Raw genomic sequence first — 21,994 nt, 5'->3', positions numbered from 1 at the left:
TGAAATGCCTCTCAGGATTGTTTCTGGAAAGAAAACACTATATTTAGAGATGTTTGCCAAACTCCCTTAATGAAAAGCAGCCCATTTGTTTTCTTAGCTTCAGGGTATGTGCAGAGAACAGTATAATTGTGCTATTGCAGCTGTATTTCCTAACTCTTGAGTTCTATGCTTGATGAAAGATGATTATTAATGTGCTAACAATTATATGTATTGTGATGTAAAAGTATCTGTTACTGTATCCATTGCTTTAATATTACAGATGATGGGCTGCTGTTTTGGTAAAGCCATTAAAATTTCATCGTCTTAAAATGAACATGTATCGAATAAATTCAAGTTTATTTCAGGGGCTACTTTTCATGAATAATATTTTTTTTTCTAGTTTCTGTTACCGTTTATTTGCCTTAGTTAACCAGTTAATATTTAGTTGCATTTTTTAAATTTAAATGCTGGAATACCCAACTTCCTGAAGAGTTTGCATGAATTTAGAGATACTAGTAGCCCAGGTATGGGAGTCAAAAGGCATAAATTTCAGTGCATCTCTTTATTTCTGTGTGAAGTGGAATAGTGCTGCCTGCGCTCCTTACATGGAGTACTCCCTTAGAGTATTCTGTCCAAGCAAGTATTACAATACTGCTGCCTTCTGCTGACCTCTGCTGTAGTCTGGTATCCTCTCTTGATTCTGTTTGTCCCACCATGACTTGACTTTACTCATTGACAAGATTGCCTATGATTTTGCATCTCTAAGGGTTTTGGGGAGGTGTGGTATTTCTTTTCTTGATGAACGTCTGGGAGGAAATTCTGAAACAACCTGCTTTTCCTCTTCAGCTGTCCCACCAAAAGAAATATATTTAAGTTTTTGTCTCCTCAGTGCTGTTGCACTTTTTCATAAATGTTGTGACATTTTGGAATGTACGCCTGGCTCCTGAAACTGCCCTTAGCTGTGTTGCTTTGATTCTTTTTCTGTCTAGAAGTGCATTAGTTGTCCAAGGCACTTGGGAGGAGCTGTGGGTGAGCTGAGTGCAGTGTCAACACTGGTGATTTAACTGTGGAGGGCAGGTTTTATGTCCAATCCAGATGACCTTGGCCTTACTTGGAAGCAGCCCAGATGCAGGTGAAGGAATTCAGTGAGTGAGTAGCAGTCAGAAATCGAGCCTGATCTGGAAGCAGAGTTAACTCTAGAGTGGAGGAATCCCTTGTTAGCTTGGATACTGAATCTGACTACTGGGAGCAGGTGAAATATCACTGGGTGACTTTTGGTGTTAGAGATGGACACATCAGGCAGCATGAATGAGTGTGAACTTGCTCTGCCAGTGTGTAAGGTCTGATTTTTGTAGTAAAAGAGAGATTTAGGAAGCTGGGAAGATAGGTTTCTCAATATGCAAGGATCCTACTTTAGGCTGCATATGTGGTGTAGCTCACAACCAAATCCGTTCTAGTCCATATGAGCAGCCAGAAGAGTGCTGTGAAGTTACACATATGTATGTTCTGAGCAGCCAAGTCAGGGGTACATCCAGCTGAAATGTGCTCACTTTGGTCTGAACTCCTGTCACAACTCTGTTTAATCACTTTATAGATGTTGAGGCCTCTTCCCTTTCTTCTCATGTAACCTGAAACAATGAAGAGAATATTATGGTTTCATTTCTATGCCTGCTGACAGTAGTGGTCACATTACTGTTTAGAAAATTGTTGACTGTGGCTTTTTTAACATTTAGTTTCATTTCATACTCGTTCTCTAGCTTTTTAAAATCATTTTTAAAAGATACCTCAGTTTGTAGTGAACCTCAAAATGCAGAGTTAGAGGCAGGCAGGGGTGAGGAAAATAATTTCATTGTTTGGTATTTGATTTTGTGTCTGAATAAAATTGTTAAATGGAATTATTGCGTCAAAATATAGCTTCTGTTTTTTAACAAATTTATCATAATTGCCATTGAAACCAAAGCTGTATTTCAGAGCTATGTTTATTTTTCTAATACAGGAAACAGTAACTACCATTATTATCATGCTGTTTCCTTCCCAAGGTACTTGTGAACTCCATTTCTATATGCTGTTTCCGTGGTTTGATCACAGCCCTTTAATTATGGATTTCCTGAAACACTGACAAAGGAAGCTCCTTAAAATATAGGTCCTTAAAGAAGGATCCTTATTTCCATGGGGTTTTTTGGTGAATATGCAGACTTTACTACTAATAATTTTCCTTAACTTGTATAGCTAGGCAGTGGTTAAAGTAGTTCTGTTTTTTGTCCAAAACCTTTACAACCCTTTTGGAGCAAGCTCTAAGGTGCAATACTTGGTGGCAGGCAGAGCACCACAACTGTTTCACCATCATCTCCTGATTCAGTGGACTGTGTGTTCTGGTGTGAAAATGTCCAGGGTGGTTCAAGTGCCCAAAGCAGCACAGTCCCCGTAATGCAGAGCTGCTTTCTTTCTGTACACTGCACTTTTGTTCAAGTATGGTTGATATTTGTATGTTCTTGAACTCTAGTCCAAGACTTCTTGGATTCAGTGGAATAATTCCCATCAATTTTAACAGTTCAAGAAGTGCAGTCCAATCAGTACCCAGTACAAATTCAGGTAAAGGGTGATATTCATACATAGGTTATTACCTGAGCTGGCTAGTGTTCTTATTCAGCATTCAAGAAGTACACTTACATTGGTTAACAACAGTGTCTAATAAAAAAATGGCAACCACAGAACAAGGCTCATTTCTTTAAGGCTTTTTTTTATTATTGCTGTTTTTGTGACCTTCATATTTGACCATGTCTGCAGTGCTGAGGCTGCTTATGACAAATTAATCAGCAGTTCTGTGTAGAATTAACTTACTGAGAGGGAACAAAAAAAACAACAAGCCAAAAAAACCCCAACAACTGCAGTACATGACAAATGTAGAAGTTTAGTTTCTAAAATGCTGAAGTGTAGATTCCTCATACAGACAGACTGAACCAAGCAGAAACTGGAATGCTCTTTCTGGGGACTCCTCTGTCCTGGTTAACAGGGCAGTGCAAACAAGACCTGCAATGTCTGGGATTGCTTTTGATGTGACAGATGGGCTGGGCACCCTAACTTTTATTCAGTCAATTAGGCCATGTTTTTTTTGTTTTGCTTTTCTCATGAAACACATTCATGTTTTGTTCAAATTCCAGATGGAAAACCACTGCATTTTTGTGGGTTTTAAGCTTTGTATGGAAGGTGACTTCTCTGTTTTACCCTTAGCTTTTTTTTTGAGGGATGGGGGACAACATGAGGAGAAGATGGGTTGAGATGCACTACTATGACTATGAGGGTAACATTAATAAATTTAATTACAGATGGTCAAGACTATTCAGATGTAACATGGTTTAGTTTTTCAGAAACTGAGTTGAACTTTAGAAAGAGGAAATTTTTTTCACCCTCACAGCAAAACCATTTGATAGAAATATTTACATTGTTAACATCTGCTTTACTGAATTGCTGTGCTCCTTTATTTAATTTTTTAGGCAGAAATTCTAATTGATGCATAAAAGTGACAACCAGTAGTATATTTATCAATTCAGAGTCAGTCTGTAATGCTTGTGTTGGCTTATTCTCATATCCAAATTTTGGTTAAAATGCTGACCATGAAACTGCACATTGTTATCTTGTAGCACAGCCTTTTCAGACTGCAAAGGGACAGTAGGGCTTCATAATACCACACCTGGCCTTTATCAAACTGTCATCCAAGATTTTAACCCTTGTTTTCAGATTTAGGATACAAAGCAGTATCTTCCCACTACCACCACAATTGCCAAGTTTGTTTGAATAATTGTGTAAGGAAAAAAAAATATAATAGATAAGAAAGGAAGCAGTATATGATGAACAAACATGTAAAGAATTCATTTTTCTCATCTTAAAAAAGGAAAAGAAAGGGGGAAAAAATAAGCAAATCCCCAAAACAGCAAAGAAACATGCCATCTGTGCCTACTTTGCACATGGTTTAGGTAAATTTACTTAGAAATAGTGGAAATATTTGCCTAGAAATAATAATTTAGAAATATTAGAAACAGAACATGAGTTCAGAAGTTGCCATGTGTTGCCTTCTTATATAAAGTGTGTTCACAGACTCAGTTTGAATGAGTATCTCCTAATACTTTTAGTACTGCTTGTTTGAGTCAGATACAGTTTTGATGTAGTGTAGAACCATTCTTGCTTGATTTTTGTTGGTTCTAGAGTCAGGTTTGGTCTCAAATGACACACTTTAGCTTGCCTGATCCTAACTGGTTTTCTTATTTACATTTATATTATGGTTATGATCTAGAGTTTGCAAGATCCCGTGAATAAACTAACAGAAAAAGCTGAAAAGGAGGACCAGCAGACTGAGAGCACCAATTCAGTGGAAGATCAGCAGAGTCAGTAAGTCACATATTCTGTAAATCAAAATAATAAGTATTTTTGTCTATAATCTGCTTCCTGGATGCTAAAGTCACCAACCATAAGTAGAGATGCGGGCACAGCTAGTCTTATTCTACTTGTTACCTTGATACAATAATTCCTGAAATGTAGTGTGTACATGAAAACTAATAAACTTTATGGTGAAATTAAGAGCTTTAAAAAGGCCCTAAACCCCTTAGTTTATTTCATCTTTCCTAGTCTTCTTTTTATTTTTTTCAGCTCTTGCTTCATTCCTTCTTTATTAAAAGAAATGGTAAACAACTATACATAGGAGAAGATATATGAGCACTGCATTTCTTCTTTCAGCAGCATCTGTTTTCACCTGGAAATCGGATATAGATTACTGATTGCTCCGAGCAGCAATTAGTTTTTGTAATGTATACAGCATCAGTTAGTAATCCAATGAAGCAGTAGGTACTTAGTATAAAGTACATCCAAGTGAACTGATGCTGTCAAGTTTTGAGTTACCTGTAGGTCTGAGCTGAGAGAGACTTATGAATGGACTGCTGTGGGGAGAGAACAGGAGAAAGAGATGTGATCCCTCCCCTACCTGACTGTCAGGATTCGGTTGCCAGGAGATGCAGTGTTGATATAATCCTGCTGCCACCTGTTGTTTTGACTATCCCTGCTTAAATGAAGCACCCAGCAAAGGATCACTTGTCAAAAAGCAGAGAACAGCTTGACTGATTAGTGTATTTTGCTTGGCTTTTTATAATAATAAATTTTTAAGGAGTTCAGATTTTCAGTCATTTTTCTGGTTCAAATTCAGAACCACTGACCAATACCACTTTAAATTGGTCAGATTTGGTGCTGTTGATATTGGAAAGGACTTGACCAAGTACCATTTGCAGGTGGTTGTCTCCACAGCACTTACTTCCATCTGTTGCATCTCATGTAACAGTAATAGAGCTTAATAAATAGTTCTCTCCTCAGTGTTGAATATAAAGTTCTAGAGTGAATGTGTGATATATGCAAGATGTGTGCATTGGCACCTACTAGGAAATGCATCAGATGCCATGTTGTGGTTGTATTTGTGTTTATATGCATAATCTTTGCAAAGATTATGCATAATCTTTGTCCTTGTCTGGCATAAAAGTGAGGAAAAAAAGTCACCATTTTTGCCGTCTAAAACCATAAACAAACATCTAAGATTCCAGAAGAATTACACGAGACAAAGCTTTTTAAATACTCATGAACTTTCCATTCACAGTAAACACTCATTATACTAGAATTTGGCCTGAAGCTAATTTTCCTCTGCCACAGGCCTAACCCCAAGAGCAGAGGAGATGTCTTTTTCTGTCCTGTCACTAGAGGATAGGAGGAATGTGCCAACACAGTCCTTTTGCCCACCACATTAGCTAATGACTAAGTGTCATGGCTGCTTCAGTCCCTACTCCTTGAATGGCTTTACACAAAGTAATAGCAGTTTGAAAGTACATATTCCTCACTGAAGAGATCACCTTTGTATAAGAGTTGTATGTAAACTACACCTTTTTCTTTTTACCCTGTTGAGAGCTTTTTCATCAATGCTGCTGATCTGTTATTTTAGAAATCTGCTGACATGGGGCAAAACTGTCCTGACTGTTGGTTTTTAATTAGTTGGTGTTAAAAAGAGAAGCGCAAGGTGGTTGGTTGCGATTTTTGGGGAAAAAGGGGGAGGAGGCTGGGGAACAGTTGTCGGTGCTTCATAATAGCTATGAAAGACCAAATGTGGAAACACAGAATACACAATACTTTTCAGTAGAGATTGAGTCAGACTGAAAGTGGAAGCTGATAGGATTTGCTAGTTCAATCTAATTTTCATTTTCAACAGACCTGCCAACGAAACAATAAAAGGTAACAAGAGACCAACAAATGCAAATGCAAGAGGCCATCTGTTATTACTGTTTATTTGTTAATGATATGAATCTGTGATGATTTGACCAAAAAGAAGAGAATGTATTGTTATTTTAGAGTCTTAGAAGTATTTTTCCAAATTTTTTTTTCTTTTTCTTTCAAATTAAGGTTGATTTCATTAGACGAGGAGAGCCATACCAAGGAATCAAACTATTCAGGTATTATACATCATGTTATCATAACCCCTTAAGTGTTGTAACACTTCGGGGGTTTTTTTGTTCGGTTTGGTTTATTTCCTGTGTCAGCTTCACCCAGCAAATCCCTACAAATGCATAAAACCAAAGGCCAGGAGAATCTGTTAATCTCTTGCATGTTACATCCCACTGCATTTCATTCAGTCATTCTCAAACAAGTCAAATAGCTTGTATTCCAAATCCTAATTCTTACGTGGGACCTGTACCCTTCAAGAAAGGGATCTGTAGGTTGGTAGGTGAGACAAGGGAAGTGTGCCACTTAGCTCACTAGTTTTTTCCAGTCATTAAACTGCAGTCTGTCAAAAACTTGATGAATTCAGTGGATCTTCTCCCCAAAAGCCAGGCAAGATCATACTCGGCTGCTGCCAATGACCTTATGTGTTGTTATTACCCGGTGACACAGCCAGGCTCCAATTGGAAGTGCACTGAGGAAGAAAGGAGGAAATAGATACAAGTGACAGAAAGGGAAATTCTGAGTACATAATAAGAAGCAAGTGCTTGCAGTGAGGGTGGTGAAGTAAGAAGTGGAATCTTCATCCATGGAATTCTTCAAGATGATCTAACTTAATTAATTGAGAATAATTTTAATATGTTTTATCCTTCATTAAGGTACTTAAAAGGTACTACATGAAAATCAAGACTACTCTCAAATCTTTATTTCAGTGGGTTAATTGTATTGATGTCTTGAACCCATCATCTCATCTTTATTTTTGAAGTTTTTGTTTCCATTTCATTTTACAACATCCCTTTTCAAATATGAAATGCATAGCTGGACAAGAGATTTCTGATGTTGTTCTCACCTGTCATGTTTCTAGAAGGTAAAATCACATTCTTGTTTCTTTATCTAAGATGAGCATCCCATTTTGCTGCAACATCATGTTTGAAGCTCGTTTCTGGATGCATTATTTACCAAGAGTCAGTTCCTTTTAGTCATAGCTTTCCAGGATCCATTCATCCTTTCTACAGCATGGTTTATAATCCTTAGTCCTGGAGATGTAACTTACAAGTTGGTGGCATAAATTCTCCCAGCTCTGACTACAGAAACTGAATGAGTGCATTGACTGACCACCTCTAATAGTCTGTTAGTTGTTTGCAGATTCTTTTTCAGGAGTGATTTTGTGTTTACTTCCAATGACTGCTAAAGCCATTGACTAGCAATGGATAAAACAGTAAGCCTTGTAGATCTAGACTAGAAACACTTCTGCTGTGCAATTATTTCTCCTAACAACATGTTTTTGACATCTGTTAGTTGTCACATTCCTAATCCATTCAATATGTTCGTTATAGATGTTACACAGTGCTAACTTTTGAGCTGGAAGGCTGTGCAGTGCAAAGTCAAGTTGTTTCTAAACAAATACCTTTATTGAAAAAAGCTCATCGTTTTATCAAAGAACTAAATTAGCTGGCTTTTTTCAACTAGGCCTGCTTTCCATAAAATCAACAGTAAATTATTAGAGAAGCATTTATTATGCTCACATTCTTTTGCTGGATGTCATACTGAATGGCATTCTGTTAATTTTTTAACTGGGAGTAACAGTGATCTACCAGCCTGTAGTAACACACAAGTTACTTGAATCACTCTTTTTAATTGTGGTTGTTGTTTGGGAGGTTTTTTGTAATAAAGATACAATATTAGGACTTTTCCAATGTTTTGACATTTCACCCATTTTGCAATTAATTAGATGTATCTTTGACAAGATATTTTAATGTATATGGGTACAAAATCTGACTTGCATTTTCTTAGATGTTTTCTAGAGTCTCAGTTACTTACAGACTGTAAAATATTTCACCATAATATAAATACCTCCTTCTATCTCTTTCTTCATCACCCCTAAAAGGAACTGAAGTGTTTTGAAATATTTCTAACAGGTCTTCTAAATTTTTCTGTCTTCATACACCAGCAGGTCTGTGCCATTGCTAAGAGTTTTTTTCTTAGATTACCCTGTATATTCTAAAGTCATACAGATAAGTACATCTAGTGAGGGAGCTATGTTGCTTCTTAGTTTCCCTCAACAACTGCTTCTGTTTCATAATTTCTGTATTTTATAGTTTGCTTTGCATTTTCCCTTACTATAATTCAGATGCTTTTAAGATTGGCTCCATCATGTTTACCACTCAACTAAGGCAGGCTTTGTGCAGCACTTGTACTTTTTTTATTACAGAATTGTGGCCATCCATATCCCACCTGTCATGAACTTCTCTCTCTGATTTTCTTTTCCCCTCTGCCAGACAGTTTAGGGTTGGGATTTTCCCCTTTAGCTTTGTGCACTGTGCTTTTATGAAAGCATCATGTATATTTGTTCATGTGTGTTTATCCCTCTCATGCCTATATTTATGTCTGTGTAGAGTGTAATCATCTGTGCTCATGGATTCTTAAATGACCAGCTGATTCTTGTGCTAGGAGCACATTCCTGTCCTAGCAAAGCCTTATGAAGATAATGATACAAACTGCAAGGTGTTCTGTTTCCTTTAGTTCTGAACACACCTTAAAGTTTCTCTTGGAAGAGATTGGCAATTCTCTTGAAGGGATTGGGATTCAGTTTTTATTTCACAATAGAGAATTCTGTTTCACCTTTCTAGCCTCTTGTGTGAGGCTTCCAGCAGATGGGCGTTCCAGTTCTCCAGTATTGTGGCCAAACCTTTCCTTTGCTTTTAGACCTACAGACTTAATTGTCTAGGAGCTAGATTTCTTCAACAGTTAATAAGGGAGAAAAAGGCATATTCAGCAATAATTCGTCCCTCATGTTTTGCTACATGTCTTAAATGGGGTTAATCACCTGAGGGAGGTATCTTTCTCTTCACTAATGAACAGAATCTAGATGATTGTTTTGATTCCATGTCTCATCTAAGAAGCTTGCTGAGAATTTAAGCCATGTTTTGTTACCTCTAATAGCCTGTAACTCTCAGCTCTACATTTTACTCCCTGTTGGTCTTAGTCCATTTATTTCTCTGCAGAGGAGATGCTGTTACTTATATCGTGGCTTAGGGTACCTTGGGTGAAGCCTCCTCCCTGTTCCCAGAGTTTGTGTCATGAGGAGGAACACATTGTAAGGAAGGCATTTTAGAGAGTGACAAGGTCCCGGCATGTTTTTTGCACTCTCCTGGCATAAGTACAGTCTTCTAAAAGAAATTTCACTGCTTCTGGAGGACTGCTTGTTTCAGTTGCCTTAGTTGGGTGCCTTCAGCCTGGAGAGAGTAGTGTAGCAGGCAAGGACTCAAAGGAAGATCTGCTTTAGGTTGTTACTCAGAAATTTGCCTCACCTTGAAATGCTTGTACCTTGGATCTTTCATTCGTTGTGACCAGGTTCATTTTAAACATGACTCATTTAAAACATGAATCCCAGCAACCATTGCATGTTGATCTTATAGCGGCCTTGTTTATAAGCATGGTCTCCTGCCAAGTGCAATTTGACATGTTTATGGATCTCAATTACAGCTGATGATGGCAAGGATGTCATCTCCACGTTACAAGGACATTGTAACCACAAGCAGAACTCAGGTGATTACACTTAAGAAAACTGTCTTTACATGTTAACATATTAATTGTCAGTGTACTGCAGATCTTCCTTTGTGCCTTTTAATTTTTCTTTATTTGTTCTTTTTTTTTTAGGTGCTATAGACGAGTTACTAGACCTGCAGCCTGAAGAAAATGGTATGATACGATTGCGCATGTCTGTTTCATCTCTTTCATTTGCTTTTCAATCATAATAGCCAAGTGTAGTTTTAAATCTAGATCTTAATTTCTTTCACAGTCTGAAAGGTGGAATGAAATTATTCAGCTGCAGTATTTAAATAATGTTAAAGGAAACTCAGCAGAGGCACTATTACTGATATTACAATGTGAAGTAAACCTTATTGGGGAAAAAATGTTTGTACCAGGTAATTCAAGATTAGGTAGACTGGACTATATCCTATTTGCCCAACTGAAATAGGTTCCATTGTAAACCTTACCCCTCCTATAACATTTCACAAATATTTTATTTTGGTTTCTTAGTTGTTGTGCTACAACTCTTGGCAATACACTAGTAACCACAAGATTTTGTGTTAAAAATGTACATATCAGAAACAAATAATATAGTCTTCTTAAAACCATGTAAGAACTGGTGACTTCTTTCAGACTGTGTTAATTAAATACACTGTGCTATCCTTACACTTCTGTGAGATCCCTGACAGCTCGAGGGGATATGCTGTTTTAGCAGATAACATATGAAATATCTGGGTTGAAGTTTATAAGTCAGTGTTGTCTATAATTTTGCAATTACTTTTCACTCGTATATCTCAGAAGAAGATTAAAAAAAACTTCAACAACCAAAACAATTGTGGCAACTCAAAAAGCAAATGAAGCAAAGGAAACAAGTCCCTTTGTGCTGTTTATTAGTGTTTATTTAAAACACTGCCTTCATGGTTGGTAAGAACATTCACAAACACTTTGACTTTGGATTCGCCATGGGCACTGTCTTGCACTGGGGGGAAATTGTCCATGTGAGGAATCACCCATGAAGGCAGGCACCAGGAAAGTTCCTCAGCTGTCTGCAGAAACAGCCTTAATCTGTAAATGGATATGGTAACAATGACTTCTTTTCTGTGGTTGATAAAAAAGATTGGTGCATGTCTGGTAGTGGAATTTTTTTTCTTTTGGTTTTCTTTTTACTCGATTCCATTCCTTGTTGGACCTTTCTAGTGGAGACACAGATAATACATATAATTATTTCATACAAGCTTAGCTCTGTCACTTAAAACACTTTTTTCTTAACTTAAACAGTTAAATTAATACAAAAACTGCTGTGGGCTGTCTGAATTGGTCAAGGGTGGCTATGGCACTGTTAAAATATCAGCCATTTGCCCTAATTTTGCACATTAACTAGCTTTAGGCTAGTGAATATTATACTATTATAAGTGAAGCAGTATAGGTAGAGGTACACTTTCATGTGTGTTTCAGAAGGAAGTCTTTCTTTATCATGTGTTGCCAATCATGTACTGTTGTAAATATTTTTAGTTTCTCTTCTCTTTTTTTTTTTTTATAGCAGCAGAATGAGGTATGTTTGCAAAGGAATTGTGAGCATTGCTAGAGGCTTGCTCAAACAACTACAAAAAGAATATAGTTGCATTGTTCTTTCAGTGTTTTATTGGAAGGTTTGGATTTTTTCATGGGCATTTATAAGGTTGAGGCAACATGTGCAGACAGAAAAAAGGATTTTGACTGAAAATGGGCAGTGAAAACAGAAACAGGGAAAAAAGTAATAGAAGATTTACGGGTAAAGTGAGAAAGTCCCTGTCATTCTAGTAATCTAGCAGAGATACCACATGAGTAATATCTTGGTAAGCAAGACTGGTTTCTGGATAACCTTTATTGCAAGCAAGAGTAAAACTTGCTGCTGCTGCTGCTTTACTCAGGGCAGCCTGAGCCTGGGCACACCCTATCCTGCCCTGCCACGGGTGCACAGTCCCCACAGGAAGATCAGGAAGATTGCTGACCCAAAATGTGTCACTCCTCAGATTCCTGGTGGTCAAACACTCTGCAGCAAGACCTGACTGCTCTTCACATATAAAGCTTTATGTTGTACTTGCTCCTAAAGTCAAGGTGGAGCTCCTGCAGTGATTCCCCAGATGAGGCAGAGCTTGGCTGTGAGCTGTGCTGCTGCATTTGTTCTGTTCAGGGCACTTGTGGTTACATGTGGTGTTGGTGCTGTGTTGTAGCAGATCTGCTACAATTGCTGCTCCCTTTGCATCTTTCCCTGCAAGTTCATGAAGGGGCTTCCTGGGGGCAGCTTTGAGGTGGTGATGCCACACAGAGCTCAGAGCTCTTAAGGACCTTTGAAATAGCAGGTGTGTTTCCCCTGTGGGAGGATTTGCCCTCTGTCTTACCTGCTGAATAACTTGGGGTAATTGGAGGTACTTGGACAATGTTAACATTCTTTGCTCTTTATCTGAAGATGGCAAAATAACCTGAAAATTCATAAGAACAAATTGTTTTCTGTGGTATTTTAGTTATAGTCTAGGGGGAACATCAGGAGAATTGACGTGTTTCTAGTGTTTTTATTTCTAATTTTTAGGCCCTGTCAGGGGGTACAGAGGTATATCAAAATGTGAGTTAGAAAGGAGTTGAATCTCACAGCTGACTAGAGTAATGAATAAAATAATTTTATTATGTGTTGATTTATTTGTTTCTTAGCATGTAGGTGTGTGTGCTGACGCATGAGCCTATTTTAGAACTCGGTTTTGTGCTTTTTTTCCCTCCTCTGACTCAACTTCAACTATTTTATTATAAATTATTACAGCTGTTACCAGGAAACTTTTCTGAGAAGGCTGCTGAGTTTCAGTAAAATGGCCTGTTGCAAACACTTACCTACTGTCAATCTTTTATCCCAACACAGAAGGGTTAAAAGCATTTTGTAAGTTGAATGCAAATTGGAGCATTCAGCTTTGAATTACTCAAACTTTGGAAAACTTAAGTTGCTTCTGTGCCTTACCACAAGTTTGAAACAAGCATAATTATGATAAACTGATCTGGATTTCAGGAACACAACATTGTCGGCCTTGTTAACCATAATTTTTGTGATCTGCAGACTTCCAAATGGAGCTCCAAATGCTTCCAAGTATAATAACACTTGGGGCTCCTTGATAGTTCTTTAACTCTCAAAATATTTTGGAAAAGGATAATAATCCTGGTTACCAGTTCCATGTATTTGAGATAGCTATTTAACATCTCTTAAATAAGAAAAAATCATTTTTAAAGAGCAGTGGCTCAAGTGATCTAAGAACTTCTTCAGCATCTTATGAGAAGAAAAAAAAATACTACAGCATTGATCAGTGTAGAAATCCAACTCTGCAATAGACTTAACATTTTTTATGGGGAAATACCCCAATAATTAAAGCATTGATCAGAATGTCATAGGGGAGATCTTAAATCCCCAAGTCTTACTCTTTTTTTTCATTTATACCATTCTGGGGTTTTTTTTGAGACTTTCATATAATGTTTCAAGAAGCAACATAAAACTAGTATTTTCCAGTAATTGAAATATTAGACTGTGTAATTATTTTGGTGTGTTTAATAGATTTTTAATCCTACTTTTAGTATTATTTTTAACAAGAACTGAGTCTTAATAGCAGTGAGGTTATCTAAGATAATGAAGGAATTATTTGTTGCATAAGGTATAAACCCAGATGTCCAAGAGAATTGAGTCTAAAAAGGAAAACAAATACTCATGCAAAAGTATTCCATCTCACTTAACATACGTAGCCTAGATAGGCTATGTGTTAAAAAGTTCCTTCTTTACTTCGTCCAAAAAAAATTTATCTTGACTCTCTTGTTCTGAGACAGCTTCAAAGGAAAAGTTTGTGAGATCTTTGGAGCCAGAACCTGGTGATAAGGACGACATGGTATTACTAAATGAGATCCTCAACGCCTCCTCCCTGGATGAGGGGGAATTCAGCAAAGAGTGGACAGCTGTTTTTGGACAGGCTGCTGATCTCACCATTAACTCTTCAGCTAGAGATGGGGAGAACACTTCATCATCTGCAGTACCAGCACCATCAGGCTACTTGCCCTCACAGCTGCTAGACCAAAACATGAATGACTTGCAGTCATCCTTACATGGTGAGAGCTCATCTTGTTCTGTCAGTATGCTGGGGTTAGGGTTTATGCTATGGTTTTATGGTATGTAGAAGTGTAGTGAAAGTGAAACTATTAAATTGTGCCATGAAATTAAAGCTGAGTATAGCCTGGAGAAAAAACACATGAGTACCTTGTTTTTCTAGCCCTTCTCATTCAGTGTTTGAATGAAGTACCCAAAACCTAAAGTCAAGATTACTATCTTGAATGTTTTCATTGAATTTCTTGAAATGTTCTGTAAAACTTGGAGATCTATTTTTTTTTCTGAAATAGAAAATATGTTTGAGTGGATTTTAGCGATTTAATCATAACTGCTGTCTCTCTAAGGGGCCAAGGAACCAAAAATGATTACTGTATTTTGTGTGGGGGTACTGTTTCTAAACCATGTAGTGAAAATCAGGGGGTTTTTTTGTTTGGTTGGTTGGGTTTTTTTGGGGTTTCTTGTGTTTTTTGCGGGGTTGGTTGTTTTTTGTGTTTTGGGGGTTTTTTTGGTTGTTGTTTTGTTTGGGTGTTTTGTGTTTTTGTTTTCTTTTGTTTTCCTCCAAAGCATCCTAAACCATTGCATGTAGGAATATGGGTCAGGTAGAATGGGTTGTCCCATCCTAGCAACCATATAAGTGGATTTCTCTTGCAGGCTGGTTACTGATGCAACTCTTTCTCTCCTCTGTGCAGTTAATTCTCTTGGCTTTTCCAAGCTACTGCTGGTGGAAAGAAAAGGGGGGAACTAGGGCAGAGCTTTCCTGCTGCTGCTTTGGCCTTGAGGAAGGCAGGCTGGTGATAAACAGCCAGCAGCACCTACCTTTGTCCTCCTTGCAGTCTGGCTGGATCTTCTCTAGGGCTTTGCAAGCTGGAGGGGACCTTGCCTTTTTGGGCTCTGTCCCAAGTCATTTAAATCTCACTTGGGGAAAAGCAATATAGGAAAGTGTAGCAGGCTGATCCTATCCTGGAGACTATTTATTGGAACCCATGCAACTGGAAGAGTCATACATGATGTAAAATGATCTGTGACATTTTGGCAGGAATAAGAAAGTCAGATTTATTTTATAATTAATACAGTTACTACCAGCACCCCTAGAGCAAGATACCTCGGTTCATTGGCTTCAGCACTTAGATAAAAAATGGGAGAATGAAATTTGTAATGATGCACAGGTTTGGATGTATTTTATAAGGTACATGATTTTTAGACAAATCACTAAGAATAGCAACAGAAATATAATGAGATTGATTTTTTCCCCAGTTTTACATATTTTAAAATATACATTTCAGTGTAATTTCCATTTTTAAATGTATATGTGTTTTCAAAGGACAAGTATTTTTTAGGTATAAAGCGCAAGCAGAGTTGTGTGTCCTTTCTGAGGTGGCTGCTAGCTTTCATTTGCACTGGCACTGGCTGCAGTGTTAGAAACTTCAAAATCAAAATTCAGTAATGTTGCATTCAAGGAATACTAGAAATGGAAATCTGTTCCAGTCAACATGGTATCCCCAAATCTTCTTGAGTAAAAAAATAAATAAATAAATAAATAAAATAAAATAAAATATGTGGATGTTTTCAAATGAGTTTCCAAGATTTTGGCAGAAGGTTGTGGTAATTTATGTAATTGTGGCATAATCAGCTGAGTGATTTTATCTGAAAATAATCTTTCTAAGTGTTTTGTTTCTTGTTTTATCTTTCTAAACACTTACAAGGTTTTAGTTTCCTATTTTTTAACAGAAGATGAAATTTGGTCCGTTTTATATCTTGTAAAAACTCAGCTTTAATCTTAAACTACATTTCATTTCACTTCACTCCTTTTCTTTACAATTGGACCTTATCATTAAATATGGGAATAGAGACTTTTTTTTTAATGCTAACAGGAGTATAAGCATATTGAGACATACAAGCTGGAAATATTAGAATATATGAATTATATTTTTACTGAGGACTTGTGATACATCTCCTGCATTTTTTTCCCTAGCTGGTAGGATTACTTAATAATTATTCAGTGTGAGGTGCTACACTGTAACCTCAATGTTGCATACTTCCTGTGTGAATTTGGCCTTAAGACCATAAAGATTCTTAAAACTCACATGCTTAACTTTAAGCACATTAACTTTTCTATTAACTTCAGTGGGATTACTTACTTATTTTACGTTAAGCACACTCATAAATCTTTGGGGCTTTGTTTTCTCTCTGCCTCAGATCTTAATCTGTAAAACAGGCACAATGCTATGCAGGTTATAAACTGTTACGGTCAGGAATTCCCAGCTCAGAGTTTTCTCTGGCTGTATTTATAGGCAGGATCCAGCACAATGGGCCTCTGAATTGCTATGGGGCTACCAGGTGCTGGTTTAAAATACATATAAATGTGTGTGTGTATCTATATGTAATATAAACAAAGCGTTTTCCCAATGTATCTTTTAGATTCTCCTCCAGATACAGCTCTGTAGTTCAATTACCTTTCTACTTTTTCAGAGGTTCAGAGGGAGCTTTGGCTTTCTCTTTTTGTGACGTTTATGGCCTCATTTATTTACTCATTCGTACCATTAAGGGCTCCTCTTTATCTTCCCTACATGTGCGTATATTGTAGTTGGTATGAAAATGCACAGCTCACCATTTCCGTTTCTAAATTCAATCATTGCAGTGATGGTGAAGATGCTTGCTGAACAGCAAGATGTTTGGTTTCCTTGCTGTCTTAACAATAACCTTTTTGTCTGGTCACGTAACAAAGCCATCCTGTGAAAAGGCAAACCAAAATAGGCTTAGGGCCAACAACTGCTTTCAGACTGATAGGCTGCGGTTTGGTTTTGAAAGGCAAAGTTGTTCTCTGTAGCTCACTAAAAATATAATTCATGAAAGTATTTAATAAAAATTCCGTGTCAGTCTTTCTGACTAGATCACTAATTTCATTATGAAAGCATTACGTATTTTTGGGACTGTATTTGGTTGGATTTTTTGTTGCTGTTGTTAGGTTCCTCTTGTTTTCTGAGTGCTACCTGTGCTCCATTAAATGACAGCCAGGCCACAGCCTGTGGTCACAGATGTGCTGCCCCACCAGGCCTTAGTCCAGGAACTCAAAAAGAAGGAGGGCTCCAAAGGAGTTCACAGATCTGAAGTGTTTTGGTCCCTGACCTGCTAAGCACACCAGTGTAAAAGAACATCAGTGATGTCACAGGGAGCCAGATCCTGATCTTTCTGAAGCCACTGGGGCTTGCACAGAAAGTTTCTGGCAGAGCTCCCATTCATTTCTATCAGATTAGGATTTGGCCCTCTTTGTTTAAGCAGCTGAATTTACCTGTTGTAATTCATTGCCATATCAAACACTTTCTCACAATGCCTGTCCAAGCACACAAAAGCATTGCTGTCTACTGTAGTTGTGTATAATGTCCTCTGTCGTTCTTGTTTGTAACACAAGCAGAGAAAATGCCTGGAAAAGTATGTCATTCCGAAGGGGTAATGCCATGCTTTCCATTATTTATCATTCAGATTTGCTTATTTGAAAGATTAAACTCTAAACCATCACTTTCAGAGGGCACAGGCTGGCTCAAAAGCCTTCATCACCTTTATCTAGAGCAAATACATGTGAGCACTCTGCATCCAGATTTTGAAGAAGTTTTTGGTTAGTTATAGAGATACAGAGGATGTTTGTGGCTTTAAATTTCCTTCCTAATTCATGTGATTTTATAGAAAAACTCTTCTTACCTGTTTTTCTAACACAGCTTGAGCTTTAGACCTTTTATAGTCAAGGTAAGAACAGAGAGTGATGAGAATAATCTACTGAGAGAAAAGGGTAGATGTGACTGATGTGGTTGTTGCATTACCTGTCAGGATGCTGGGTGCCAATATCTGATGAGGTTCCCAAAAGAGCAGAAAGTAAGGGGAGGAAGGACAAAAAGAGTAAAAAAAGGATGTGAAAGCATGAATTTGTTGAAAAAAGAGGCTGAATAAGGAAATGGTAACTGGGTGCATAGATGAGCATCCTGTTTATGATACGGCCAAAATAGACAGATAATTGACCAGGCCAAACTTACAGGATATATTAATTAAATTAGAAATACTATCTCCAGTCCTCTAAATGTAATAAGGGACATGAATTTAAATATCTTAAGCAAGGGACAAATATTGTTTTGGTTTTTTCCTAATTTGTTTCTGCATTATACTACTCCTAGTTCATTTTGCCAGCCTGTTCATCTGACCTCATTAACTGTATTTATCATTACTCTTTTATTGATATAGAAGATGCATGTAAGAAAAAAAATTACTTCACTTTTTCCTGCATAGTTGCAACATAGTTGCTGAGAATCTCCTTTCAAATATAGAGCAAAAAGAAATACTGCATTAAAATGTAGCTTTAAATTAACTTGAGGTAATTTATCTTGAATTTAATTCTTCAGTGTTTTGCAATGAATTATCTTTTTTTACAGAATTTCTTCAAAATTAACTAAAAAATCTAGGGTCTCTAAATAAAATTTTGTCTGGAACAATGGATGAAATGGAAGTTTTTGGACTTGGAAAAAATGTTTATTTTGTGTGGTATTTCCACCCAGATGTAAGTGGTTCTTTTGCCTACAGCTGTGTTCAACTTGATTACTGAACTGGCCTTTCTGTTCATGAGATTAACCGTGATTCAGTAAGTGAAACAAAAACCTTTTCTAGCCAGGTGAAAGGTTTGAGAAGAGTATAGTTGCCTGAAGCTGGAGATGATGAAAGTGTTCTACAGATCCTCTCTTGTAAAAGGTGTTGCTCCTGTGCAGGTCTAACTGCTGACTTTGTGTGTACAAGGGCAGATATGAATGGCCATAAACTGGCCACACTGGTAATAAACTGGTATACTGGCAATACTCTGCTCCTCTTTCTGATGCTGCCAGACACTGGCGTGTTGGAGTTAACAAAGTAACTCCTCATGCTAATGCTGCTGTATTACTGAATTCTAGGATGGGCAGCCAGCAGTGTGAGCCCACCATCAATACCACAGCCAGCACAGAAACCACACAGCCTGAATGTGAATGATGACAAGACACCTGTGAAAGGTAACAGTCATGTATTTTTTCCAGTAACTTGGCTTTTCCATTTTAGCTGTTGTATCTTGTATGGTGTCTCCTGTCTTCTCAGTTACTGTGGTAGCAGAACTTATTTTTGTAGTAGCTGCAGCTCAATCTTGTGCTCCCTGATTATTCTGTTTCACCTTGATTAGGTGTATGATATGTGTGTGTATACATATTTTTTGTAGGCTTACTGCTAATAGCATGTCAAAAGAGTAATTTACTATATAGAAGTTGAAGCTACAGTTTCTTTTACGTACTCCAATTTTGACTTGCACAGAATAACATCTGCATGCACTTTGTCTGAGCTAAACAATGTTTTTAAGTTCTAAGATTTAGCATTGTGGCTAAAATACAGGCTGCTGATAAGGCATAAGAGCCCTAATTGCAAATTTTTTTGATAAACATACATGATATCAGTAATTATCTGTCTAAAAATTCAGTTGTTGCAGCTGAGCCAAGAGTGCATAGTCCTGCCATCTACTGAGAAAAAGGTCTGCTGATTTTTGACTAGGATTTTCTGGAGAACTGAATCAGAATTGCCCTGAATTCCATTGCTAGTTTGTACACAATTCTGTGCATTCACATTTGATGATACAGAAGAAAGGCGTGACATGTATTCCTTCTGAGATTTTTCAGCTCAGTAGAAAAAAAAAAAACGAAAAGAGGGTTAAGGTGTTCTGGAAACTGTTTTGGAAATCAATGTGATTATGCAGCCACAGGCCTGGCACCAACAAAAGGAATGGCCTTCAGCTATTTGTATATCTGTGGTTCTGAAAGTGTCAGGTACCAAGAGGAGTACCATGTCAGGTACCATGCCAGGCAGAGCCTATTTTGTCTGTAAATTCTTTTCCAAAGTTCTTTTCCAAAGTGTTCCAAAGAAAGCCTTCATCTACCATTATGTCTCAGAGAGAAGAGCATATCTTATTTCACTATCAGTATAATGCATGTTGGGCATGGGGCCACAAAAACAAAGCAAGTGAAGACGTACCCTCTTCATAGCAGCCAAAGTTGCTACTGCTTTCACCTGAACATCTGCCCAGCTGGAATAAAAGCAGGCAGGAGACATCTGTGAACTAGAGATATCAAGGTGGACGCAGAGGTGCAACAGTCCAGCAGCTATTGGATATATTCCTTATTCACATTTCATCTATAATCCATCAGAATTAAACTAGAAGCTGTACTGGGGACTGCCTATCGGTTAAAACCTCTCTCGTTTCTCTCTCCAGCCTTCCCACTAAAACTTCATTCCAGATGAGAAATAACCTTGTTGGTTGCATACAGGGGAGGCAGAACAGTCACATGAATTGGATTTAGGCAAAGGAATTTACTCCTGTAAGAGAGGTTGAAAGTAAAATTTGCCTTCACTTTCCTTTTCCTTGTTTGCAGGCATGCAGGGGCACACTCAGATACCTTTCATGAAACAAAGCTAGACAGAATGAGATTGTTTCTATTTCTAGTTAAAGTGTTCCTATACTTATCATGTCAGAGCCATATAAAATACATAGCAGACGTGTAAAGCACTCATTCTTACTAAAGTTCTATATTCTGACAGTGTTTTAAAATGCAATCACTTGTTCTGAATTTCTTGCCAGAAGTGCCTTTGGTAATAAATTAAACAATAGCATGGCATTTGTTTTACCTCAGTCAAACATTCAGTCAGTTTTGTTTTAAAATAGCTGACAAGTCTGTGCATTTCTTTTTTCTTTTTTTTTTTTTTTTTTTTTTCAGAATCTACAAAGACTCCTAAAGACTTGACTGCTTGGTTCAGTCTCTTTGCTGACCTTGACCCATTATCCAATCCTGATGCTGTTGGGAAAACTGATAAAGAACATGAATTGCTTAATGCATGAGTCAGCTGCCTCTGGTAACTCACATTCTTCCCTTCATCAACACTATTTTGGAGTTTAAAAAAACTAAATGAAAATTAGTATGCTGTTGTGAAACTATAAAGTATGTGCCATGATAATAAAACTAAAGGGAATTAATCCCCTTTTCTATAGGTACAGTTACTTGCTCTTGTTTTGTATAAAGAGTTCGCATTTATTTTCTATGTGGACTTACAAAAATGAGGTTAAGAATTAGGGCAGATTTCTTGCCAAATTAGATTGTCTGCTGAAACACTGTCTTTGCCTGGGGTGATGTAGAGCTAACACCAGAGTGAAATACAAATTGCAAACCTATTTTTTTATAATGTTTCTTGAGCAAATTTAAAAAAATCATGTAACTGAAGAGGCTGCATGAGTCAAACATCTATCATGTATATAATATATCTATTACTGCTATGTTAAAATGTCAACTAAATTTGTTTTGTTAGTAGTCACAGTTGAAAAACCTGTGCTGGAGCTAATTATTGAAGAAGTAAATTTGAGTCTGTGCAGCCACTGAAATTGTGCCCTTTCCAATCTAACTTATTTAACAAACTGCACTATGTAAAGAGGTGTCATACCCAGGAGGCTTCTTTTTCTGAGTTTTTTCTCCATTGCACCAACAGAATTTGCACCTGTTTGCAGAAGTTTCTTGGAACTGATGCTTTACCATGCCTTCAATCCATTTCTGTTTCTGTTCTGAGAATTTTTCATCCAGTTTATTTCTGAAGCATGTGTTATTTTAAGCTTGTTGTGACATGAACTCTTTAATAAAATGATTTTGACAAAAACCACAACTTTATTCCCACTGGAATGCTGTTGTGCTGTTGAATTGATACGTTAAAAGCATCTGAAGATAAACATGACCAGTTTGTAGACAGTACTGAACCCTTTGTTTCTGAATAGCAATCCAGTAGGAAGGACAGTTGAGAAAATTTGAACTCAATGTGGTGTCCCTTTGCTTCCTTGCAAAAGAAGGGGAAAAGGCTCATAGAATCATA

The 21,994-nt window shown here is 37.3% G+C and overlaps 1 protein-coding gene across 1 annotated transcript in view; it reads left to right on the top strand.

Annotated features, from left to right (window-relative positions):
- ICA1 (islet cell autoantigen 1) overlaps window positions 1–21,790 on the top strand; it is a 54,437-nt gene extending 32,647 nt beyond the window's left edge. The window contains exons 8-14 of the mRNA XM_066317827.1: window positions 4,271–4,365; window positions 6,409–6,458; window positions 9,931–9,993; window positions 10,105–10,146; window positions 13,816–14,091; window positions 19,018–19,113; window positions 20,857–21,790. Of these exons, the coding sequence (XP_066173924.1) occupies window positions 4,271–4,365; window positions 6,409–6,458; window positions 9,931–9,993; window positions 10,105–10,146; window positions 13,816–14,091; window positions 19,018–19,113; window positions 20,857–20,978 (744 nt within the window). The 3' untranslated portion in view covers window positions 20,979–21,790. The remainder of the gene's footprint in view (window positions 1–4,270; window positions 4,366–6,408; window positions 6,459–9,930; window positions 9,994–10,104; window positions 10,147–13,815; window positions 14,092–19,017; window positions 19,114–20,856) is intronic.
- Window positions 21,791–21,994: the final 204 nt, after the last annotated feature.

This window comes from Sylvia atricapilla, chromosome 1, assembly GCF_009819655.1.
Source record: "Sylvia atricapilla isolate bSylAtr1 chromosome 1, bSylAtr1.pri, whole genome shotgun sequence".
In the NCBI taxonomy this organism is placed as follows: Eukaryota; Metazoa; Chordata; class Aves; order Passeriformes; family Sylviidae; genus Sylvia; species Sylvia atricapilla.
This window is presented reverse-complemented; position numbering and strand designations above follow the sequence as displayed.